General features: G+C 38.0%; 2 protein-coding genes across 2 annotated transcripts; both read right to left on the reverse strand.

Moving 5' to 3' along the window:
* Window positions 1-689: 689 nt before the first annotated feature.
* LOC135743310 (uncharacterized) lies at window positions 690-20,111 on the reverse strand. Its single transcript, XM_065245651.2, has 3 exons — window positions 19,876-20,111; window positions 19,059-19,144; window positions 690-3,274 (listed from the first exon to the last, which is right to left on the reverse strand). The coding sequence occupies exon 3, from the start codon at window positions 2,863-2,865 to the stop codon at window positions 1,237-1,239; it is 1,629 nt and encodes a 542-aa protein (XP_065101723.1). The 5' UTR covers window positions 2,866-3,274; window positions 19,059-19,144; window positions 19,876-20,111; the 3' UTR covers window positions 690-1,236.
* A 2,448-nt stretch (window positions 20,112-22,559) lies between these two features.
* fpr1 (formyl peptide receptor 1) lies at window positions 22,560-24,936 on the reverse strand. The gene is made up of 2 exons (XM_065260951.1): window positions 24,844-24,936; window positions 22,560-24,097 (listed from the first exon to the last, which is right to left on the reverse strand). Exon 2 carries the CDS (start codon window positions 24,079-24,081, stop codon window positions 22,963-22,965), a length of 1,119 nt encoding a protein of 372 aa, XP_065117023.1. The 5' UTR covers window positions 24,082-24,097; window positions 24,844-24,936; the 3' UTR covers window positions 22,560-22,962.
* Between the last annotated feature and the right edge of the window lie 2,527 nt (window positions 24,937-27,463).

Here is a 27,463-nt window from a genome sequence, read left to right on the forward strand (position 1 = left end):
GTAAAGTAAATTTGCTTTAAAAATCATGTAATAATGATAGTAATTGAGAGCACCAAATCTTTTCAATTCTCCAGGGACAATCTTAAATTAATATTATGACTAAAAAGTGGCTAATGAAGTGTCTAATGCAGTGGTTCTCAACATTTTTCAGTTCAAGGCCCCCCATTACATAAAACAATACATGGAGGCACCCCAATCCTTCTATTTCTACTTAATATTATACTTATATATTCTACTCAATGATTTAGAGCTTAGCATGACTAGACAGTTTTATATTCATTTTACAAAAATAACCAAACCATAAGAAAAATGTAGATTTGTGGGTGTTTTATCCTATTCTAATGCTTTTTTAATTCTTGTTTTGAATAATTTTAAAGCATCTTAAGGCTCCCTTGGAAATCTGTTGAAGACTCCCTGTGAGGCCTGGCCCCCTGGTTGAGAAAAAAAATACTTATATTTGATGGCACAATAAATAAAAAATATACATTTTAAAACTAAAAGTGGGCCTAAGGGGTATTAGGATCTTAGCACATTAACTCTATATATTTTAAACTGAAACCTATATACATATGTAAAACCCTTAATACTTACATAAAATAGTCAAATGTCCATAAATACCATAAACATAGTCCATACACTATACTTCACAGCAACAGTGCAGGAAACACACATTCAACAATTACAAGGCCTCTGGGAAAAAAGTACACATTTTATTTAATCAAACAAAAAACATTACTTGGCTAATGTTTAAGAATATTCAAAATATGTTAATTTGCATCACAACTTTTACAAAAAAACCAAACAAAAAAAAACAATTTGTTGCAAAAAAACACACCATACAGTGACAATATGACAAAGGATTAATTATGAAAGTATAGCTAAAAGGTACATAATAATATCAACTACACAAGTAGCTTTCAAAACAGTAATGAACCTTCCAATATAAATAATTCCCAAAGTAATGTTCAGCTTTGTTGTTTTATCAAAATAGTACATTAAAGAGGTTCTCATACAGGTTCCTCTTTTCTGTCTGTTGAGTCATTTGCAAAAAAAAAAACCCTTGGAGAAATATAAATGGGAAAGGAAGAGATTTAGAACACAAGAAATGCCACATACCCAAGGAGTACAAGCCAAAAACTATAGAAAACCACTTAAAGACTGGGAACCATGCCTATGGGCATAAAACTGTTAGGATACTCTTTAACTACCAAGAGCATTTGCAAGACAAGTCTAACTCTAGGAACAGTCGCTGGAATTATCCAATACTTTTGATGGTACACTATCATTAGCATCTGTGTTAGGTTCTCCAGCATCAGTATCCTTGTGTTGATTTCCAGGATCATCTACATTATTACTAGAATGTTTTGTCTCATCCTGTTTAAAGTTCTCTATATGATTCTCAATATGGCGATCTAAAGCGGTCTGGAATGTGAAACGGCTAGGACAGTGAGGGCAACTAAGCAATACTTTGCAAGGATCTTGTTTGTGGTAAATCACATGTCGCTTATAAACGCTAAGTAGTCCAAATACCCTACAGCATTCTTTGCATTTGTACTTCATCCTTGGATTAAGAAATCCCTTCCCTTGATCCAATGAGAGCTCATCATCTACATTTGATGAGTGCTGATCTTCTTCATGCAATTCCTCTTGTTTACTATCCTTCTCACCTGTTGTTTGCGTTAAGGTTTGACTGCTTTCATTTGCCTTTGACGCCATCTTCATTTGAAGCACTGGACAGTGGTTCATGGCCACATGCTTTGTGACAGCACATCTTTGTGGAAACCGCCGCCCACAATGAACACAGGCATGCAGAGTACCCTTATGATAACGCATATGACGAGAGAGACTACTAGAATGTACAAACCCTTGAGGGCACTGTTTGCAGGAGTATATTTTAGCATGGTTTCTTCCTCTACGTCTACTTCTCATCCTTGGCATGATTGGACTGCCTTGTTGCATTTGTTTTTTTGCTGGCATTTGATGCACCTTATTCTTAGCTGATGAGCTGAAATCTTCTTCTTTATTTACCCCTGGATGCTGTGATGTTTGATGGTTGTTTAGTTCTGGCATGCCATTTTTCTCTCTTTCTTCATCTCCTTGCATTTCCTGCTGTTGTGTGGCATGGCTGGACTGCTTGTTGATACGCAAATGACTATTTAGGTGGCTTTGCAAGTCTGATAACCAAAAGAAACGTAAATTACAGATTTTGCAAGGATAAGACTTCTCCATACTATTTTCTTGATCTTGTAATCGTATCAAAGCTTTGGAACCAGACGATCCATGACACTGTTTTTGGTGTGACAAAAGTGTCTCTCGTCTTAAAAACCGCTTTCCACAGTGTCCACAACTATAAAATCGTTCATGAGCATGGTTCTGAAGGTGGTTTTGCAGACTCTCTCTGTCATTTAACACCTTGCAGCAGAGGGTGCATTTGAACCCCTGCTCAAGGACACGATATTGCTGATGTAGTTGTAAGCATTTTTGGCTTCTGAAACCTTGTCCACACCTTTCACATCTAAACTGAGCAGACTCCTTTACTTCCTTCTTAGATAATGTCAGGGCAGCTTGAGTAGGGGTTTGACACCATGACGGCTTGGATGAAGGTTTTCCAAATAAAAATGAAAACTTGGACAACACAGATCGATCAACTACAGTGAGTGTTCCATTTTCGTGGAGTGCAAACTCAATGTGTGTGTTGGTATTATTACCACCATTAATACTTAAAGGATCAGGGAAAAACAAGCCATGAATGGCCATGTGTTCAACTAGCTTTTGGTAATGACGAAACCCTTCACCACACTCTGTACAGATAAACACCTCTCCTCCACTTAACCCTTGAGCACCATTCATTGAGGTGTACGCCATTTTGACAAAGCTAAAAGTTGCTTCTTCTGAGTTATAAAATTCAATGGTTTGGGAAACTGGAAATGGTATATAATTATGTAGATTTTAAAACAACATCTTAATAGCAAAAGTCGTCATTTGGTAAGACACTAAAAAAGCCAAGTTGCTATGTACCCTTTACATGTGCTTGAAAGGGTAAATAGTTTCAAATTATCAATTGGTCAACTTTAATAAGAATAAAGCATGAAAACAGAATTATAAAAAAAAATATATCTGAAACAATTAAAAGTCTTTGAGCGTGAATTTAATGATCACCAGTTTCCCAGTTTTGTTGGAAAGTATGGCCTTTGAGCAAAATACAGTGATGTAAACCTCATTAGGTATGGCCTGTCCTGTTCCAGCTGGTGGCCGACAATTTGGATCTTGCCATCTAAAAAGGAGAGAAAACAAGATACATCAGTAATTTGGTCATTTTTTATGTAACACAGAAATGTTAAATTATACTTCATACTACAGATTATTGGTCATTAACAAAACATCATAGTGATCATCCCAAAAAATGTCTTAAGCCCAATCCCATTTCTCTGTCTTACCCTTTCCCCTTACACCTACCCCTTAGTTTTGCACCTTCACGTGAATGTGCAAAACTAAGGGGTAGGCAGTGTTTCCCATACATTGATTTATCTGTGGCGGGCCGACACAGAATCAACACTGGCTGCCACCAATAGATTTTTTTATGATTCCCATTTACATTTTAATTTTACTATTTAAATTGTCTTAATTCATTGTAGCGAGCACTCAGCGCGCCTCCCTCCTCCCTCTCTTGTTGCGTCCAGGGCCTCAACAGAGCGCCCAGGACCTCCCCTCTCCCTCATGTTTCTCATGTTGCGTGCAGCGCGCCTCTCTCACATAACAGTGAAAAGTATTTTAACTCCACGGTGCGTTCCCCCATGTACTTTCTTTTTCAAGTAAACAACAACAGTCACGGATGTTACTGACAGCAAAGAAGGCTGATCTAGTTCATCATGAGTGACTTAACAAAAGGTTAGCAGCAGTTAAAGAAAGAGCGGATTGGATTAAACAAGGAGTTACTGGGTCGTGGGTCTTTACTGGGTCCTGTTTAGTCACTGTTTTATAGACAACAGAACGAATAATATTTAAAAATAGCATTCAGTTGTGTTAAAATGCAATATAATGTGACAGATCAAAGAGTAAAACACGACACAATGACGTCATATATATGCTAATCGGCGTGTGACGTCATCACCGCCACAGTCTCTCAAAATCCTGTGGGAAACAATGGCATGCCTGAATTTAAAAGAGTCATCTACCCACACACACTGGAGTAAATTGATAAAAAAAATCTTATTTTACAACAAATGTAGTATAGCCACCGGAAGTGTTTGAGTGGTCATATTGGTTTGTCCAACTGAGAGAGGGTGCCAATGACTTGCATCTTAACATCAAAGTCATGACTTAAATTCACCCAGTTCACAGCATATCAGTCCCACAAGATTAGTGTTTAGTTATGTTTATGTAAATTAAGTTACATCTGATGTTATTTGCAATGTTTATTTTTACTCGGGAACAGATTGTAAGAAATTACAGACTGCCTCTATACAGTGTAAGAAAAAATGAGGAGGACGTTGAAGGTCTCAATCCAAAATTAGTTTATTCAATCGAAGCAGTAGCAAAGTACATGAAGCACTCAGAGTTCATCGGAGTTGGAGTGAACCCTGAACAAAGTCGGTCTTAACATTTTATACAGTTTGAAATCTGTTTCCCCACCTCTAATGCTAGTGCTGTACCCTTTGAGATGTAAAGCAAGAACATCCATGTAAATGGCCATTATCACTCTTTGTACTCATTTCCAAATGCTAATGCTGTACCCCTATAACATATGAATACTGATGTAAATGGCTCAATTCCTTACAGTTACCATGGAGTACTTAATTAAATGGTCGAATTGATCGGATTAGGCTACAGTGCTCACCCAAGTGATTGGGTGATGTGTAAACATATGTTTTTAATTATCATAGACCCCCATTCGACCTGTGTTGGTTCTCGACGTCTCACTTTTGCTCCCATAATATAATTAAGATAATATACATTTAGGTTATATTATCAGTGTATTGCTTGGACTGAGATTACCTCTAGAATAATCAAGCCTTTTAGGGGGATGAGCTTTTTTTTAATACCCAAGTTGGAGTGGAATCTGTTTAGAGGCAGTCTGTAATTCTTACAACAGATTCCACTCCAACTTGAGTTAAACAACCAAATCGCACTAAAATCTGACTTTTAGATTTGTTTCATGACATTGGTCATACTTGATGTTTCTTGATTAATGTTTTAGATGTTTAATGTTTTAAAAGTTATTTTGTGGGAAAGAGGGGCAACCGCTTTATCCCAGTTCTGTTTGCCTGGAATGCAGAATGCTCTAGAGCAGGGGTCACCAATCCTGCTCCTAGAGGGCCGATGTCTCTGCAGAGTTTAGCTCCAACCCTTATCAAACACACCTGAAGCACATAAATTAGCTGCTTCAGGTGTGTTTGATTAGGGTTGGAGCTAAACTGTGCAGAGACACCGGCCCTCCAGGAGCAGGATTGGTGACCCCTGCCCTAGAGAAATATGGCCAATCCACAGGAAAAGTAGAAGACCACAGAAAAAGTAGAATCAGTGGAGCCTGGGAATTTTCACAAGGGCAGAGAAAAGAACCGATGGACCAAAATCCAGCGATCCACCACAGACTAAAGCATTTCAAACAGGAAAGATCCAGAAGCTACAGACTGCCTCTGAACAGATTCCACTCCAACGTACTTGAGTTAAAACAAGCTAATCTCCCTAAAATGCTTGATTTTCATCAAGACAATCTCAGTCCAAGCAATATACAGATATTATCACCTATGTAGCAGTGAGATTTCAAGAACCAACACAGATCAAAAGAATGGGATACAAAATACATCTTTTTAAATATCATTTGACCATTTGTTTGGGCACACAGTTGGTGATAACTGTAGCATCAGAACCAACCGGGGTCACTTCTATTGTTAGATTTAATTTACATTTAAAAGGGAATACCTCAATAACGTTAGACAATTGGTTTAAAACACTATAAATGTACCGTTCTGTGTTCAATTTGACTCGTCACTGCTACCACTCTAAAACCAATGACAGTGCTGTCTTTAAGAAACTACTAGGCAGGTGAGATGTTTATAAGAGAATATGGATTAAAATTAAGGAAAAAAATAAAGTGTTTAAATTAGATCCAATCATAAAGCAAATATTTTCATTATTCTAAAAAAAAAGAAAAACAAACAAATGTGAATTAGGTGCATTTTCATAAAGTTGTTTGAGCAAATGAGGGTGGTATTGGTAACCTAGTAACCAACATTAAACAAAACAAGGCACGCCTGGAAAATGGTGACAGGACTGCATGCAGTCACGATGGGTAAGTTATTAATTTATTAGCAGTTCAGCTTTTAATTGCCAAACTAAATGCTGTGCACAGAAAAAGTAATGCAGCATATTTGATGCAGGCACTACCAGCAAGGACATTAAAGGGATACTTCACAGATTTAGCATTCAGCTTTGTATCAGTAGAAACCCGGCAGTTTTTCTGAATGACCGTGTTCCTGAAGACTTTTTGGCCAGAGGCAAAGACAACAGCCAGTAGTAGGAGCTATTTCTGCATGTGTTCAACCCACCCATAGGGGTTGGATTGCAGAGTCCATACGAAAAAGTAAGAATCAAAACGAGAGTCAGCCATCTTGAATCATCGCGAAGGCTCTCTCTTTTCAGCAGTAAACATTTATAACAACAAGGCTATAAACAGTGTCGGCTATCTTAGTTTTGAAGACGATATGGCAGAAGGGGATTTTGAAGATCTGGTGCGCGAATCGGATGCTTATGGCTACACGTACGAGCCACAATACAGTGAGAAACTAGGGGATGCTGGAGCAGCTGCTTTCGCCGAGGAGCGAGCCTTGTCTGGGGGTCAGGAGGAATGGCCAGAGCCCGGGCATCTTGAATCTTTGCTAAGGTTCTCTCTTTTCAGCAATAAACATTTATAACAGGCAATAAACAGTGTCAGCTATCTTAGTTTTGAAGACGATATGGTAGAATGGGAATTTGAAGATCTAGTGCGTGAATCCGATGCTTATGGCTACACGTACAAGCCGCAACACAGCGAGAAACAAAAAGATGCTGGAGCAGCTGCTTAAGCAGAGGAGCGAGCCTTGTCTGGGGGTCAGGAGGAATAGCCAGAGCCCGGGCATCTTGAATCTTTGCCAAGGCTCTCCCTTTTCAGCAGTAAACATTTATAACAACAGGCTATAAACAGTGTCAGCTATCTTAGTTTAGAAGACGATATGGCAGAAGGGGACTTTGAAGATCTGGTGCACGGATACGATGCTTGTGGCTACACATACAAGCCGCAATACAGCGAGAAACAAGAGGATGCCGGAGTAGCTGCTTTAGCCAAGGAGCGAGCCTTGCCTGGCGGTCAGGAAGAATCGCCAGAGCCTGAGCAGACTCAAGCTGGGGCGTACTGACTATTTTATAATAAATCCGATGGAATATAAATATTTCTCATATGCAATACGTTGCATGATACACAAATGGATGTTATATTGTGAACGCTAAGCATGGACATATCACATTTCATTTCACCTTTGGTTACGACTGACATGCTGTTTCATAATACAGGCATGTCTTTTTATGAACTAGTGCAGTGCCTGTGGATAATCTGTTTTTGTGTGTGTTTTTAGTAGTTGTTGGATTGGTGTGTAATGAGTGCTCATTGTTACAATTACACGCAAAAGTTCAGTGACATTTTTATTTGTGCACGGTAGAAAGAAACTACTGATACTGACATAATGATATACAAAAAAGGTAGAAACAGAGATCAGAGTATTATGTAAGTATTTTGTTTGTTTTTCAGGTCTGTCAGCTGAGCTATGGTTATTATATTTACATCTATAAACCAAATAATGGAAACTTACTACTTGTCCTTTCCTGGTTTTGACTGTACATCCCGGTACAAAGCAACTTATCACAATTTCGATGGAATAAAGTAGTATTTATAACTAACTCGTCACAGAGACTCACGTTAACCGGTGTCATGTCAGTTTTTGAGTCAACTTGCTAGTAGCTAACCAAGTTGAATGTCCCTCCCTCCTGCCCTCTCGAACTGGTAGGCGTGGCCTCGTAGTGCAGTGAAGCAATGCATTCTGGGATTTGGTGTTTTTCATCCACATGAGCCAAAAACACATTTTCTGGCTAGGAGGCACCGATTTCTAAAAAAACTTGACATTTCTTCTACATAGGTGACCCAATTTAATAATGTATTCATAATTAAATTTGTTGAAGAATTCCTTTAAGACAATATCAAGCCCCATTCTTGGCAAAGACAACATCAGCGGAAACAGCTTGATGGTCTGTTCCACAGGGTTTAATGTTTGCTACATCAGAATTTATTCAGCAGATGCGTTTCTGTCTCCCATTATTTGTGTTTACTCTTTTTCGCACAAGTAAAAAAAAAAACCTTTAGCAGGCATAAAAACTTTTGCAAATTAAGGGAGTTATATTTGTAAATATTTTAAGTTTCTTTTGCGATACTTTAAAATGCACATAAAATCATGGTGATGGAAACATGGCTAGTGATAACATGTTATTCTTCTAATCATTATGTGAGGTTCCTAGTTGCACCAGTGCAATCAAGAAATGCAGGAACTAAAGATGAAAGAGGCAGTGAGCACAGACCTGGAAAGTCACAAAAAGCCATCTGCCTGACTGCTCGAACATGCAAATCTTGTTAATGCAGTGCATACATTTCAAACTGGAGAAGGAGATCCTGTTGAGTTCTTGTCAAAGCTGGAGAATCTATTGGACTCCTATGGTTTGACAAATTTAAAGGCATGTTACTGCTTATGACTTGGGTTCCTCATTCATTCAGTGGACCACTTTTAAAAAGTGTTTGTAACAAATGAGCAGATTGAGGTTAAAGAAAAGATGCTCTACTTAGTAGCCTGACTACATCAGACTTCGTACTTCCACTAAATTTCATTTTGCTTCTGTACTTAGTCTGAGATATCTCCCATTATAACCATTTTCCTCTAGCTCCAAAACAGCCGGACCCAAATCAACGAACAGAGGTATGGGCTGAGAGCTGTGATGTAGACGCTAAGCGCCAAATGTAAGATTGTGGTTTACAGCGGACATGGAGACACAGAATGCTATTCGCTCTGTTGTGGAGAATATTCCTGGCTTTTGCCAACTGAAGCCTGAACAAGAAGGGTGTGTGTTAAACATTGAGATGATGATGTAGCCCTACTCCTGTCAGGTTTTGGGAAAAGATAAATTTATCAACAATTACCGATCATCAGCGAGAAACTGGGGAGGTCAAAGGCCGGTGAGGCGATAGTTTGATTGTGTCCCCCCTTTGGTTGTTCTCATGGAGGATCAGGTTAAGGAGGCAACAAATCTCGGTCTGTGTGCTGCACAGCTTGGCGTGCACAATGATCGAGAAATCATGGAGGGGAATGTCATTGTTTACAGTTAATAGTGGAGGATGCGTGGACAACCATTCTTTGGTGAGGTTCCTGATTAACCAGAAAATAAGGTAGGAAGATTTAATTTACATTATGGTTAGGGTTTTTCTGAGTTTGAGACGTGAGTGGAAAGACACTGTAAGGATAGTGTTCAACTAGCTCTGGCCCGATTTACTTCACATAAACTGCAAAAGTCGTTCACAGCCATGTTCACTCAATGAACCCAGTATTTCACTCAATGGATTTGTTTTCGCATCATACAACCCCAAATCAGAAAAATTTGGGACACTGTAGAAATTGTGAGTAAAAAAGGAATGGAATAATTTACTAATCTCAAACTTATATTTTATTTACAATAGAATATAGATAACATATCAAATGTTGAAAGTGAGATATTTTGAAATGTCATGCCAAATATTGGCTCGTTTTGGATTTCATGAGAGCTACACATTCCAAAAAAAGTTGGGACAGGTAGCAATAAGAGGCAGGAAAAGGTAAATGTACATATAAGGAACAGCTTAAGGACTAATTTGCAACTTATTAGGTCAATTGGCAACATGATTGGGTATAAAAAATCCTGTCAGAGTGGCAGTGTCTCTCAGAAGTCAAGATGGGCAGAGAATCACCAATTCCCCCAATGCTGCAGTAAAAAATAGTTTTCTGAGTTTCTCAGAGAAAAATTGCAAAGAGTTTGAAGTTATCATCATCTACAGTGCATAATATCATCCAAAGATTCAGAGAATCTGGAACAATCTCTGTGCATAAGGGTCAAGGCTGGAAAACCATACTTGATGCCCGTGATCTTTGGGTCCTTAGACGGCACTGCATCACATACAGGAATGCTACAGTAATGGAAATCATAACATGGGCTCTGGAATACTTCCAGAAAACATTGTCGGTGAACACAATCCACCGTGCCATTCACCGTTGCCGGCTAAAACTCTTTAGGTCAAACAAGATGCCATATCTAAACATGACCCAGAAGCGGAGGCATTTTCTCTGGGCCAAGGCTCATTTAAAATGGACTTTGGCAAAGTGGAAAACTGTTCTGTGGTCAGACGAATCAAAACTTGAAGTTCTTTTTTGAAAACTGGGAAGCCATTTCATCCGGACTAAAGAGGACAAGGACATCCCAAGATGTTATTAGCGCTCATTTCAGAAATCTGCATCTCTGATGGTTTGGGGTTGCATGAGTGCGTGTGGCATGGGCAGCTTACACATCTGGAAAGGCATCATCAATGCTGAAAGGTTTATCCAAGTTCTAGAACAACATATGCTCCCATTCAGACGTCGTCTCTTTCAGGGAAGACCTTGCATTTTCCAACATGACAATGCCAGACCACATACTGCATCAATTACAACATCAAGACTGCGTAGAAGAAGGATCTGAATACTGAAATGGCCAGCCTGCAGTCCAGAAATTTCACCCACATAAACCATTTGGCGCATCATAAAGGGGAAGATATGACAAAGAAGACCTAAGACAGTTGAGCAACTAGAAGTCTGTATTAGACAAGAATAGGACAACATTCCTATTCTTAAACATTGCTCCTCCTCCAGCTGTTCCTCATATGTACATTTAACTTTTCCGGCCTCTTATTGCTACCTGTCCTAACTTTTTTTGGAATGTGTAGCTCTCATGAAATCCAAAATGAGCCAATATTTGGCATGACATTTCAAAATGTCTCACTTTCTACATTTGATATGTTATCTATATTCTATTGTGAATAAAATATAAGTTTATGAGATTTGTAAATTATTCCATTCCTTTTTTACTCACAATTTCTACAGTGTCCCAACTTTTTCTGATTTGGGGTTGTACATGTGTTTACAGTGGAAGTTTGATGCGACTGACCCGGCGCATAACACACATCATAACCAAATGTTATGTGATTGGCTTACATTTACACCAATGATTTTAAACTTCAGACAAGTCCTCCACCACGAGAAGGTAAACGCTTATCAATTATGCCCAGCCAGACTCTGTCTACAAAGTGAAGCAGAGTAGCAGAGGATGGCATTACTAGGCTACTCCTTAAAGGTCTGGAGGTAGATTTGCTAAATTTGAGGAAAATAACTGAGGTGACTCAAGAGAGACAGTCTAGATGTTACCACTTGCTACAGATGTGGAAAAAGTAGGCACATTTCAAGACATTAGAACCTTGACTTTTCTATTTGTTTTATGACATTAGTAATACCTGATGTTTCTTGAGTAATGTTTTAGATCTTTAATGTTATGAATGTGTAAAGGTTCTTGTTCAGGAAAGTGGGGCAACCTCTTCATTTTAGTTCTCTTTTCAAGTACGCAAAATGTTTGCCCGGAATGCAAAATGCCCTAGAGAAATGTGGACAATCCACATGACAAGTAGAAGAACACAGAACCAGTGGACTTTCACAAGGACAGAGTAAAAATTGACGGACCGAAATCCAGACATCCAGTGACCCACCAACCAAAGATTTCCAAACAGGAAAGATCCAAAACTTAAAACCCAGCATGTGAGTCTGGATTTATGGAAAAGAATGGACTTCAGCAGCAACCAAAGGTCCAGGGGCCCAGAAACACATCACTTGAACCTTGATTATGGGAAAGAATGTGAAAGAACACTGTCCAGAGACTGTTCTTTCAGGAAAGAAGCAGCAAACAAAGGAAAGACAAGACAAACTCAAGAGACTCAAGCCATTTTCAGAGACTCAAAGACAATGATATATCTGCACATAGAGAACAGCCATGGACAAATGATGCATCCATAAAAAATGCAAAGACACACACTGCACATGACACTTGTAAATGATACATACAGACACAAAGACAAACACATTATATAGTTGAACCATTTGATACTTTTATTCAAATAGTTGTGGTTTTCCACTATATGTGATGTTTCTTGAATGCCTCTTTTCCAAGCTCTAGATTTTTTTATTAGTGCCACATTTTAAGTAATAGTCTGTCTAAAGCAGGGATGGGCAACTTCGGTCCTGGAGGGCCACTGTCCTACAGAGTTTAGCTCAAACCAGCCCCAACACACCTGTCTCGAAGTTTCTAATAATCCTGAAGACCTTGATAAGCTGCATCAGGTGTGTTTGATTAGGGTTGAAGCTAAACTCTGTAGGACAGTGGCCCTCCAGGACTGAAGTTGCCCATCCCTGGTCTAAAGGAAGCAGTAAACCAGTGTGCAGAAGGTGATGACCCAATTTCATGTAAGATTCTCCAGAAGCCAGAGATGTACAACTTAAAGTGGCTTTACCGCCACTGGGCAACTGCCCAAAAAGGGAGGTTTAATCTGTATGAATGGAGTGGAGGTGATTTTTTTTGTGCCAAGAGCATCAAAGGGGGACTGTAAGAACAAATTCCACTCAAACTTTATAGCAATTTTAGTTCCGCATTGGACATATGCCATAGGCTTTAAGTTCTGTGTAGCCTGACGTGCACCTTTTCAAAAAAATGTAACAACTATACCAGTCATCCCTCCCGTTTTTCCCGGGATACTCCCGTATTTTACTATTCTTTCCCGCCACAGGGTTTCCCGCAGCACTTTTCAGTTCGGGCGGCACACCTAAGCTGGGATACCCTACCACCTTAACAAGGTCGTCAAAAAAAACATTCCCTGCACAAAAGGCCGTCAAGTGAATCTCGGAGAATAGCCGAAATGAGAGTCCGTCAATGGTCCGTCAATGTCTGGAGGATAACTAGCCTGTTGATAAAACATTTAATTCATTAATAATCTAGTATGTGTTTATTTTCTGTAATAGTTTCTTCAAAATTGAGTTTTATTTGAGTGTTTTAAATAAAAATATTTTCATCTGACACGTACGCCCCGCCCCTTTGATTGCCACGACCCGGCACGCCCACCTGCACAACCCTACCACCTTAACTAACAAATTTTCTGCGGGAAACCTGCCGCCATCATCCAGTTTTAAAATGTCCCCATTTCTCCCATATTTTAGTCTTTCTATAAAAAAATCCCACATATTTAATGTTGCTAAATTGACCTCCGGTTAAGCAGGCGGCAGTATATCTGTAACATTATTCAAACGACACCTGCCAATGAAACAAGAAGAAAAGCTTCCCGAGAAAGGGAGGAGGATGTCGAGCCGTGTGCAAACCTACAACCACCGCAAATTAAAGTTGAAAGTATACTAGGGCGTCGTCCACATGACACCTTTTTCAACATCAGGAGGACAGTACGTGTACAACATCGCACGCGTGTTAAAACATTAAGACAGGACACTCCACTAAACAATTACACAAAGGCAATAGACAACGTTTGCACACACACCATTGTTCTTACTTCTTTTATTTTTATTTCTTCCAAGAACAGAAAGCTGTGGAGCATTTTCGTCACGATAATGTTTGATTGCTGTTCTTTGTTTTCTTGTTGTTTGTTCTAAACTTTTTTGCAATGTTGGATCCGCTACTTTTCTTAATCTGTCCTAAATGTTTTAATCTACTGTAAATGTCGCAAATCATTGCTGCCCTGTCACCTGGTAGAGTAATAATTTGAATAAGAAATCATTTAAATTGCATACGTGTCGAACACGGCCATTTTCCAAAGGATAATTACATTTGTACCAAGTAGAGTAGGGTTTTTTTAAACTGTGGGTTGGGACCCACTTGTGGGTTGCACAGTGGGACACGGTGGGTAGCGCAAAGTTGCTTTTAGTTCAATTAATGACAAGCAATTACAATGATTTTATGATATACAATAAATTATTTTGATAGTTCAATTAAAGCTAAATCTTCATTGATAAAATGACAATAAAAACTACTCAATTATAAGATGTAAAATGTGTATTTCTTTCCATATTACCATTTAAAAATATGTGGGTGGGTCCCGGATAGAGACGTGATTCCGTGGAACAACCGATAATGATTTGAAGAATGATGATGTGAACATTATTTACATCAGAAGCAACGTGCGCGTGTGAGTCAGTGTGGCAGTCTCTCGCTCTCTCTCCCCCTGCTCACACTCTCTCCCTCTCTTTATTCGGCCAATAAGAGCAGAGTAGGCTCACAAAAAGGATGGGTTTCACCTCCCACAGTTATGTTAGCAGTCTATGAGCAGTCATTTATATACATGATTGATGTAAACACACACCCACACTAAAAGTCAACTAGTTTTCTTGCCTGTGAACATAATATCCTTAAACAGGTCAACATTACCGAAATAATGGCAGAAGAAGTTGTAGCAACAGGCTACAGAAAAAATGAAAACAAACTGCAGCTGCAGCTAAGGATTAATTTTGTTGATTAATCTAATAATTCTTTTTTTATTAATCTAACGATTATTTTTTGTTAGCTGATTAATCTTTTGGTTACCTTGACAATAAATAATTAGTACAAATTCTAGCATTTAGAAAAATATTTGACTTTTTTTGTCAATTATTTTTGAAAAGATTATTAACCTCCTAAGACCTGGATCACTTTTTTGTTGTTGTTTGCACCATAATACTTAAAGGTATAGCGGAAGATTTTCGTTTTCCGGGTGGATCACCACTGTTATTGGTCATCCCAGATGTCAATCATTCTGATTATATGTTGGTGTATAACCGTCGTACGTGCTCGCCTCTACGTTCGCTTTCTGCACATGCGCACTTCCACGTGTATGTGTGTTGTGCTACGGTTTCATACGGTTTGTCATGCTATTTGGAGAAATCCATTTAAAATCACTGCTAGTAAAAGTTGATGTAAGCTATGATTTGCGATGCTAGCCCTGGCACAAGTCACGAAACGCACAGACACTGTAAACATGCCGACAGAAACTTGTAAACAGAGCGAAGAGAAGAACTGAGCTCCTGCATGCTCTCTCTCTGTCTCGTGCACGCGTTTAACAGGCGTTCCCCCTCGGGAGCATTTTTTTAAAAATATTGAGGGGGGGTTCTTTTAAATAATTCGGGAAAATCTTCCGCTATACCTTTAATTTTGTGTAACTGGAACCTGTTGAACACAAACGTGGACGATTACACTGCTTTATGTTCAAAGAAAAATGTTTGCGTATTATATTTATTGGTTCTTCCTAACCCAGAAAAGCTGGAAGAAATCTGAAAAAAGACAAACCAAAGCTCGGGTCTTAGGAGGTTAATGAGAAACAAAGTTTTAAAGTGCCCGTATTATGAAAAACTCACTTTTTCTGGGTTTTGGGGTGTTCATTTGTGTCTCTGATGCTCCCACACGCATACAAACTTGGAAAAAAATTCATCCATGCTGTTTTGAGTGAGATACAGGTTTCTGAATGTCCTCTGCCTTGAGTCTCAGATTGCGCAAGTTAAAACTCAGCTCCGTTGTGACGTAACAAAAAGTTTCGTCACATTCAGTTTGAATTTTCCCGCCCACCACCCCACTCGCAGGTCTCCACCCTCCAGGTAGCTAGACAGCATAGAGCAGTCACTTGAATGAGACCCTCTGTGCTGTTATCATGTCTCACGGAAATAAGAGCGCTATTTGGATATTATGGATTATACTCCCACCTACTTTTAAAAACAAAGTTTTAACGCGTGGTTATTGGAACCCGGAGTAATCTTATATACAGTGTGTTACGACGCAAACAGTCCTCAGATTGTAGGCGATAAGACCTTCATGCGAAATCTGATGTAAACAACAGACTATGTATCTATATTTCACGGATTATAAGCATTTGTGGAAAAAATGGTAATTGGATGTATTTTATTGGACTTTCATGGATCATTCACACATCTGAAACAGACTGGATTCGATTCGCGATCGCGTTGTTTCATCACAAAAGGTAAGAAGTCACGTTATATTTTGCATGTTGTCATCTTCTGTCACAAAATACTACATTTATGATGCTAGAGCTAAAAGCTTTTTGCCAAACTAACCGAGACCGTACGCCCCGGCTTTTCTGACGAGGCGAGCCTCTAATAACTTTACGGTCTGCATAGATATACAAGTTACACGGTCCGGACCTCCCGCTAGCTTCTAGCAATTAGCACGCGGTCCACAAGCAGTATACATCCCCCGGCGGGTCTTAATTTCTGTAATTTGCGAAAATAATGCGTTTGAAAAGGTTTATAACGGGAATATGTAAGTATTGTCCAGGGAAAACGAGTGTATTGTTCAGACTGCTACATCACAATTTACGCTGGAATCTTTGTGTCATGATGAGTTTGACACACCGAGACCGGGCCTTACAGCCCCGGCTTTTCTGACGATGCTAACCCCCAAGCCTCTTATAACTTTACGGTCCGGACCTCCCGCTAGCTTCTAGCAATTAGCACGTGGCCCACAAGCAGTATACATCCCCCGCCGGGTCTTAATTTCTGTAATTTGCGAAAATAATGCGCTTGAAAATGTTTTATAACTGGAATATGTTAGCATTGTCCAGGGAAAACGAGTTTATTGTTGTGACTGCTAACGTAACATCACAATTTACTCATTGTGTGTCATGAGTTTCTTCTCCTGTAGTGTACTTATTAGTGATACTTTTCTGCATGATTTGTCTGTTGGAAACATAAACCGTTAATAATAATAATATATAAAATAATAACACCGTATGGTCTGTACTGCTCACGATACCACTGAGCACGCGCAAGGGGACATGACGTTAGTAGTGGGGCGTGATCAAAGGAGCAGCAGCTCATAAATATGTAAGACTAGCTCAAAACGGCACAATCTGAACTGCCCTGAAACAGAGGCTACTAGAGATGGGTAACAATCTTTTCCTACAAGCTATTTCGAGCAAACAACTTTTGAAACATGCTTTATGGAACTCATACACCTATATAACTTGTGGAAAAGCAGTCATAAGATGGGCACTTTAAAAAGAAACCTCTAACAGGAATAGATGCGTGAGGTAAAACTAAAGAGTTAATTAACACAGTAAACACAAATACTTGAAGCGTTCTACATGATATTAATCAGGCAGTCTAGATACACAATATGAATGTTATATATTACAACGTGCAGCTATCTGCACAAAATGCAAGTGAACAAAGTAAGTTACATGCTGGCCAGTTTAATTGCTGTTGTTGATACGCTTTATAACCATAACAGTGCCCTTAAAAACACAGCAAGTAAAAGAACAAAGAATTCACAACATAAATAAGCAGCAATAAGTCATTTGCCATCATTTTAGTGCATTTCAATCTCTTTTTTAACCAGGTAAGAAGAATAAAACACTGCTTTTTGGTTTAGGCATGTTTGTAACACAGACCTTCCATAAATTAAGCCTTATGTCATAGCATGCAGGACTTGAACTTAACAATGTCTGCAGTTTTGTTTTGAATATTGAATTTACGATATTATCGTGTTGTCACGTGCAGGCACTCAACGTCAACTATTTACTGATATACAGTACAGTTGACTGGACAGCTCTACTCTACACAGGGCTCCAGACTAACTTTTTTCACTAGGAGCACAGTGGCCCCCAACTGAAAATTTTAGAGGCGCAACCAAAACATTTAGGGGCACACACCGTAAATCAACATTCTAATCAAATAATGATATTTCTCCAACTTTCCACTGTGTAATTAATAAATACTTTGATGATAGATGCAGAAAGTACAATGTGCTGTTTCAAATTCAGTGTCACATCACAAAAAAAAGGTCAAATTTACTGGTTGCACATGTGCGACTGGATGTAAAATTCAGTGGCACACTCTCAAATTTTGGTGGCAGTCTGGAGCCCTGCTACTGTAATGGACATGAGATCTGTTTCTATAGTACAGTCAGTACTGTGGTAGTCCGCTGACAAGCTGGGCCATATCGCACACTTATCGCAGGCGATACGTCAGTGATAATTAATGCCACATTGCCCTGATTGTCAGTGAACTCAGCTTTGTGTAGTAAATGCTGCTTCATCTGAAAGCAGGTGATGGCGATTTACTACTAATCAAGAAACTGGCTTCACTGACGAGATGCGCATGACAATCACATGCGATTTATCGTGCAGCCCTAACTGTTTTTTCTTTACTTTCATTTTTTTGTTCTGCACCTGACTGATGTAATTTGGATATTTGCATACCTCTATTTTTCGTGTATACAATTCTTTACCCAAAAATGAAAGTTTGATAATTATAAATTCATCTATAGGCTGTTCCAAACCCATGTTTTTATTGGTTCTCTAACAAATGGGAAATTTTTAAGAAATCTTAAAAAAGATTTTTTTATGTAAGGAAAGGTTATACAAACCAAAGGGAGAAAAACAGACACACAAAAAGTAACCTATAAAAGTATAGGATATTTTATGAATGTCATTCCACAAATTGTTAAGATATAGAATATCTTGTGTGTAAACAAACCACAATTAAATTCACTGAACATTAACATTAACACTACCCTTCTCAAAATACATATGGTGCCTTTTGTCTCAAGACCAAAGATTACATTTGGCAAAGCTTTAACCCAATGTGACTTGCAGTGAAACTGCACATACATCTTTTAAACTCATGATGAGATAATAAAGATAACTAGGTTACCCTAACCTTTTTAGGTTACCATGAACTATAAGAACAGGATAAAGTCGGCTCTTTTGTGTACCTCAAAAAAAAAAAAAAAAAAACAGTAACATTTGGATTTTGAATGACATGTGTGATGCGTGTGAGTAAATAATGTGAGTAAATAATATTTTGGAGAGCTAATGCATTAATAAAATAACACAAACCTAACCTGGCTCAGACAACAAAGAAAGAAGCAGTTCAACTTTTACTCACCCCAATTCTGATGTTTAATGTCCTAATGTCACTCCCCCTTAATGAGCCTAGAGATAATGCCACAGATTACCCGGGATTTCCAAACACTGACCAAGAAAAATTAGAAAGTTAACTCTATTAGATATATTTTCATCATTATGCATGATATAAACAAATACAGAAATCCAATTAGTAGATGACTAAAAAAAGAAAAAGCAATAACATCCAGATTACATTACTTTGAACAGACATCTTACATGCTGCGGACTAAAAAATGTAGTTTCTGCACGTAACTTTATCTTCTTATCTAGCACCATTAAAGGTCATTATTTTTCCACAAATAAATCAATGTATGCACTATGCAGAAGTAACCATTTGTATTTTCTTAGGACACGGCAACCAAATTTGATGCATTTACTGCATACTATTATACACAAGTATAGTATGCCTTTTAAATCCTTATGCCTCGTGGACCGTGTGGTCTGAACTCGACTCGTATCATATCGCTTAGAATGAAGCTTCTTAAGAAGTCAAACAATCTAACGTCTCAAAGTATCTCAAATACTGTAACTTATATATAGTCTTTGCTAGTTAATGATGCATTCTTCCAGAATTATTGGACGATTATTGCCCAACACCACATAATACACTACAACAGCAACATTGCATAAACAACGCCATGTTAACTAGTTCTAAGCCCTATCGTAGCAAACGGTAATTTATTTAGTGACTAACAAGCCAATAACATGGGGAAGTCTGACGTGTTATATGAATGTTGTGAAAAACGAAATTTTATGCCTTTATATCAATATATCTGCAAAAATAACCAGCATGTTACCTTGTCGATTTAAAGACGTTTCGACTGAAGGCCAGGCATGCGTAGCAACATGATGAATGCTGTTCAGGTTAGAGTATATCGTTAGCTGTAGTCCGATTCCATGCAAATATTATGTTCATTATATCTTAGATTTGGTTTGTAGTCGACTTTGGCCAGTTGTTTGTATATTATCGAAAAAAAGGTAGAAAAAGAAAAAAAATTAAGCTTCCTCTTCCCATTCTCCGCCCTGATTCTTATTCTAAGAATTAGACGTGGCAAAACACCCAGCTACGTAGATTACTGCCACCCTCTGGAGATATAGTGGTATTGCATTCAGCTATCAGAAAATGGCTGACCGATTAATGTAGTTCATTCATACTGGGCACTCAGTGAGAAGTTTGATAAATGTTAGGTCTTTAAGTTTTCTTTAAAGTTACCTGGATAAAAAACGTTATTAATTAATTGAGTGGATGTTCAGTTGTGTCTTAAGGTAGGTTTGATTTGGGCCAGCATTTTGTATGAAGACTGTAAAACTGTAATAAATATGAAGAAATAGAAGATATTATATAATATATATTATACAGATTATATGAAACTGTATATACAAAATATTGCACAAACTCCAGGGAGCTATTTTGTACAAATAATTATTTACATTTTCATCTCTTTTTTTTACACAAAGTTATCACAGGATTTCAGAAACACATTAATTGCTAATTATTATTTGCTGTTTTATGTAATTTTATTCTTGCCGACCAGAATGGCATCTATAGACTCTTTTACAGCCCACGCGATCAAATAGCCTGCGCGCGCATATTGGCCACGGAAGTATCTTGTTCCTCAGTAGTTCTAATGTGTTACACTCTAAAAACAAACAGTGCTATATAGCACCAAAAGTGGTTCTTTGCTCGTAATCATAGAAGAACCGTTTTTAGTGCCATATAGCACCGGTGAAGCACCTGTGAAGCACCTGTGTAGAACCATATAGTGCTATGTAGAACCATAGCACTATATTTATATTTGGCCATCTGCTAATGTCTTCTATCCACTCCACTATAGTTCACGGATCTGGTAGCTTTGTTGAAAAAATTGATAAAGTAAACGTTTTAAAATAACTTTGTCTGTCTGTGTTGCTTCACAGCTGATTCTTGCCATACTTCCGTTGCCAAAATGCACGTGCATACATTGCCATGTTATCATTGTGTACAAACAGTAAAAGGGTCTATATGTAAAGCTTTGGGGTATGTTAATGCAGTGTTTCCCAACCTTTTTTCCTTTTGATTAGTAAAAAAATAATACGGCACACCACTGTCACAATAAGCATAACAGATCTGCACAAACCTGTATTGCAATGCTTAAATGACTTGTTAAACTAGAATATTATACTGTATTACATGTAGTATTCACATTTAATGTGTAATCTGGTTTTGATGAATACAAATTATATCCTGGCTGGAATTGATGATGGGTGACGCACGCAGCTGTGACCAACTCAGCATCCTGGTAGCTAGATTTCAGCGCTTTTTCAAACACTGTGGCAGTGTTATTTTTCCACGGCACACCAAACAAGTGGTCACAGCACACTAGTCTGACACGGCACAGTGGTTGGGAAACAATGTGTTTATGTGAAACTGTATGTGAATCTTGATGCAACAGAGAACACTACAGAAGGTCTTTATTATCTATTACCATTGGATTTCACAATTTATACACTTTGTTCAGAGGTTTCATTAACCCTTCTCTCTAGGAATAAGGACCCTCCACCCATTTCACAGTTTAATCAATACACCCATTTTATCAGTAAAGTTATATTTCTCATAAAAATGATTCATTAGATTAATTCATTTAAATTGTGGGCAGGATTTCCATCCAATATGTGTACCCCTAACTCAAAAATAACTAAAAAATATATTGAGTTTGTCCAGCTCAATTTAAAGTAGATTTCAGTACTCAATTAAGTGTAGTTGCCTCAACTCAATTTAGAATAGTTTTAATAACTCAATTTAGTGTAGTATGAATAACTCAATGTAGTGTGGTTTCAAGAAGTCAATGTAGTGTAGTCTTAATAACTCAATTCAGTTAACTCAATTTATAAAACGTTTCTACGTCATACTAATTAGCATAAGCACATGTAATAAGAACATTATGATACATTGGATGAGCATGTGACAAGAGACTGGTCTCCAGACAGACATTAACACAGTTAGGGCTCATTGAGAGAAGAACGTCACATCCACAACCTGATATGTGCAATAATTACTGGTCTGCATTTATTAAAACTGCTTTATATTGTTTTAAAAATCTACTTTTTATTCAATGTAGTTACTTTTTAGCTTTCAAATTTGTGTTTAAATTGTATATTTATTGCAGTTATACATTATATGCCCTGTCTGTTTGTATTAATGCTGTCTGCCTGTCTGTCCATCCACCCATATGAATCATCCACATTCCACAATTCTGATGAGATTTTGTTGTAATTCTGTCATAAGTTATTAAAATGCAGATTTGCAGTGCTTTTAGTTAAAAATCATATTTTAAAGAAATATGAGATTATAGCTCAGATAAGTTTTTTTTTATAAATAATTATTTTCAACTTAAAAGGGGATATTTAAAATTGAAGTGTAAAAGATTTAATGTGTAATGTTGATGATAAGGACATCTCATTGAACAGTGTAATGATGAGCTTTACTAATACCTTTAATTATTATTAGTTTTTATTTATATTTAAAATCAAAGTGCAAACTGATATGACTATTTTATTAAATACGTTAAGACAATTAGTTATAGTAAAAAAATTGCATAAAAGCTTAAAAGCTACCTACATGCACAATAGATGAAAGACTTTAGTTTAATAAGTTTTTGTAGTTTACAAAAGATATATTTGTCAAATACTTTGCAGGTATATCATTATTGGCACATACATATACTAAATATGCATCACATATATGCTACATAATTACAAGGCAGTGTTATAATACAAAGCTTCAAACTAACTGAAATGTATTTTATTTCCAGTTTTACTCCAGTAAATGTGCCTCAATTATGCCGACAGCTATGGTGAGTCTCAGTAAAGTCCTCTCTTATCCAAGAGTGCCTCATGTCTGTTAGTTATACTTCTGCATCAGAGAAAGACTTACTCCCTTGCTCTTTGTTTCGAAAGGTGTGCAGTGAATTTGTGTAGGTATTCGTGCGTGAAATCTCCTCTGTAAATGCTGATTCCAAGACCTTCAGGATTGACTTGCGCACCTTGTCTTTAAAGTCTTGCCCCATGAAAACATACAACAATGGGTTTAAGCAGCTATTTAGGAAAGCCACACTGGTTGCAATGGGCATTCCAACTCTGGTGACATATTCCAGGGTGGAGCTGTATTCAGCTGCCATGTGGTTTACCATCTCGATGATGATGAGAATATGGTACGGAACCCAACACAGGAAGAAGGCAGTGATCACAGCTGCAATGATCTTAAAGGGACGTCCAGTCCTGCCAGACATCGATCGGTTCTTTTTGAGCCGACATATAATAACTGCATAACAGGATACAATGATTACAAAAGGCACCACAAAGCCAAGCAAGAAACGTGTAATGATCATGGTGCGATGGTGTAGAATACGGATCGCCTCCACTTCTGGTGTATCATAGTCATCAGAGAGTGCAAAGTTGTTGAAGCAGTTGGTTATGTTTTTATTGTGGTGGTCCGGCGCAGTATCCTTAAAGACGAAGTAAGGTGAGCTCAATGCCAGGGCAAACAGCCAAACTCCCAGGCTCACGACAGAAGCACGGCTCACAGTCCGATGGTTCTGTGCCCAAATTGGACACACCACAGACACACAGCGGTCAATGCTGATCACAACCAGGATGTACACACTCGCAAACATGTTGAGGAAACTAAGGGTGCTGTTGAACTTACACATGAACTTTCCAAAAGACCAGTGGAAGCCCATAGCTGTATAAGCTACGCTGAGAGGGAGGAAGGCCGTGAATAAGAAGTCTGCAATAGCGAGGTTCAGAAACCAGACAGTGTTGACTGTTCTTTTCATTTTGAATCCAGTAACCCAAATCACAATGCCATTGCCCACCACTCCAAGTACAAAAGCCAGACTGTAGAATATGAGTGACACGATGTTAAGAGACCTCACAATCTCTGTTAGCTCATAATCGTCTTCATAGTCATACTCGTTGGATGTGTTGTCATACACAGGACTTTCTGTGTAATTGGCTAGATCCATTGTTGTAAGTTCAAATCTGGATAGACAGAAAAATAGTTTTGATTCAGTACTGATATTAAAAAACAAACAAACAAAATATCACACATAACGGTCCTGATGTAGTAGGCATAGAAACCAACAGATTAACACGTTGTTCTACTTTTATCCACTAGAGGACAGAATAAATACATTTCGCACTAAAGAAAAGACATACATCTCTTGGATGTTTTTCTGTTTTCTCAGCTACTGCATTTCACACATTAAACATATATTAATCCGACTGCCTAAATTGTGGCGATCTGACCTCCGCTGCTCTGCAAAGGCAATAAGGCAATAAACGTCTGTTGAAATGTTTACGACCCTTTCGTGTTCGGTTTCTTTCAGTTGTGCACAAGGCAAATTTTACTTAAAAATACATGCAAAATAATATGTTAAAAACCTAAAAATACGAGATTTTGATCCACAAGAAACCTACAATCACATGAAAGTCAAAATGCAATGTTTTAGGTACAGATAGACAATTTTGGATCACATAACGTTAACTACATTGTAAAATCAGTAAATGACAAATAGAGATTGGCAGTTTGTTTTTTTATAACCCATTTTATTGTTTAATGTGGTTTGTTTACACATTGGCTGTCCAGAGTAACTGTCTATTTGATAATTGTGTGGTTTATAAGTTTTCATAAGTTTTCAGACAGTAGGCTATACTTATCTCTGCGATCAATGAGGTGTAATAATAACACCAAAAAGATTATAATAATACCAAAATAAGATACTTACCCAGAGCTGCCTAATACTTCCACAAAATTATAACGAAATGTGCTCACACCTGTGAGACGCGAGAGTAAAACTGCAAGGATCTGCAAGACCCGCCACGAGCCCCGCTTGAGTGACGTCACGTCACCCCGCCTCTCCAGTCTGCTCGGTTGTAGCTCTTAGTTTTAGTAGCCTATCTTTTCTCATAGGTTTGATCAAAGCAGTTTTTATGTCCACGTATGATTTTATTATGCGTATTAATTTAAACTTTGCTGGTAAGCAACATTTTTGCGGATTTTAAATGCCGAATATATTTAGCCTTAGAGACATGGAATGAGAGTGCGGTTTCCGAATGCGGTAAAGCAAGCAAACATTCCTAGACAAAAACAGTGAATGAAAAAGTTGAGAGGAGCACACACAAACACAAATGAAATATATAATCCTACATCTTAAAATGTAATGAAGACTTTCTGTATGATTTTTTTTAAGGGAGAAATTCAGAACCTATTTTTATGATGACAGCCAATGCTGGAAAAAATGAAGTCACATGCATGACTTTATTTGGTCAATATTTTGCAAGTGCTTGAGTTTCAAATGCTGGCGTTGTGTTGTTTGAAGAAGACACTACTGTATCCCAACTGAGAAGTCTCACTGCAACCACTTATTTACTGTGGTCTCAACTGCCTCTGTGTCATGATGACTCCATTGGTTTGTCAAGTTGTTTTCAATGCAAAACATAAACATGTCTTTAGTGAAAATATGGTTCTCAAGAGTCTGACATCAGTGCATGAGTCTGATATGAAAAATATAAAAAAGAGACCATTTATTATGCAGAAATCTCAAAACTTAACCCATATCTATGGTTTAGTTTTCAAAGATGCTTACAAATTTACCAATGCTGAAACTTACGAAGGGTTTCTGTCAAAACCTGTTAGCATGGCCAAGCTAAATACTAAGCCGAGACAGTTTAAGTGTTTTGTTTATTTTGGATGACAAACAGAATTCTTCTTAAATGTGACATCCCAAAGAAAGGGGAGAATTGTGTAAATATTTAGCTAGGGTTAGATAGATTATTTCAAAAAGCAAAGAGAAAAATGGTAGAAAAGTATTCTTAAAAATACAGTCTGCCAATCAGATCAGAACTTACTGGAATGAAAAAATAATTTCCCAGTTCTTATGAATATTAATATGCATCAGAAGCTCAGCTATAGAAGACTTTAGACAGTCCATAGACAATAAGACTAGCCTTTATCACCTGCAGTAATTATACATTTGTCTGTGGCCTTTATTTAAACCTCATAACATAGTTTAGTTGACACATTTTTCCAAGATATCTTTGCATGATAACAACTTGCTTATTAAAAAAGATCAGATAAACCTTAGTCAGGCTTGTTTTGGAATATAGCCTGCATAAAGCATGTGCATTTGTCAAAGATGGAAAACACAGCTAAGATTGTGTAGTACATGGGAAAATCCTAATCAGTTCAAGCTGTAAAAAGGCGCTGTGTAGGTGGAACACTGCTGTGAGATCACAGATCCCTTTCCGCGTCTTATTCCCTTGGATGTTAGAAAGTGGACAGCTTCTCTCAAGACACACCCAACCAACAGAGATGAAGTTTATAGGCTCTGCACACCAGCCCCCTATGCGTCTCATTTATTATACACCCCGACAGCAGAAACTTGTACAAATGTGTGGGTGTATAGGGAATATTGGCAGTCAGTATGTGAACCTTTTTCTTAGTGCAAAATGTTGTACTGGACAGCTGTGAGAATAGAACAATGTTAAGAAACCATTGTTACTGGTGGTCGCAGACCTGTTTTTGAAGTATTGCTATATGTAATTGTAAGTGTGTGCCTGGAAAAACATATAGTGTGGGGTATTCTTCCAAGAGGCATTTTAATCTCAACCACTTTTTTGTTAAAACCACTACTGCCTTGTTAAAACAATCAGAATCGTTTGATGTTGTTCTAATGTGGTGCACATATAAGATTGCTGCTTGGATGTATATACGAGGAGCTTACAGGCACGTCTTATATGTTTATCAAATAATCCCGGCCTCAGGCCATTCAGAAATACCATTCAAAGATTGAATTGGCAGAATCTGCTATTTTATCACCAATTTTCAGCAAAGTCCTCTAAATGCACGGAAGATGCATTGGATGAACGACATGTGAATGCACGAAACACATGTGAATCACATTCAAACTTGTGTCCCTTGTGAGTACTTGGACCTGAATACAACCTGAATTTGGCAGTGCATGTCTCACAGCGCCCCCTAATGTGTGGTTCAGGTTCTTCATTTTGAATTTTGACTGTCATCATTTGCAATGTTTAAGTCCAATTTATAGTCGCCATAGATTATCTGTATAGCCTCTGCGTAGCTTGACGTGGACCTCACCAAATTTTTAACAGTATGTCAGTTCTATACGCTGACTGCAAGCGCTGTGATTGGTCCACTAGAACCCCTCCCATCAGGTAAAAAAAACTTGCGACCTGGACGACGACGCAGAAGTATATATGAAACCGACGCGTATCCTATGCTGTCATGGCTACGCTGTAGGATGTACGCACAACTATAATGAGCCCTTTAGTTGCATCTTTAGTGATTTTGCAATTGTTTACCATGTCTTCTCCAAAGAAATG

Source organism: Paramisgurnus dabryanus, chromosome 13 (genome assembly GCF_030506205.2).
Source record: "Paramisgurnus dabryanus chromosome 13, PD_genome_1.1, whole genome shotgun sequence".
NCBI lineage: Eukaryota > Metazoa > Chordata > Actinopteri > Cypriniformes > Cobitidae > Paramisgurnus > Paramisgurnus dabryanus.

Bases quoted from the DNA above. Each gene is read 5' to 3' on its own strand.
- fpr1 (XM_065260951.1), bottom strand. From the start codon at position 24,081: ATGGATCTAGCCAATTACACAGAAAGTCCTGTGTATGACAACACATCC.
- LOC135743310 (XM_065245651.2), bottom strand. From the start codon at position 2,865: ATGGCGTACACCTCAATGAATGGTGCTCAAGGGTTAAGTGGAGGAGAG.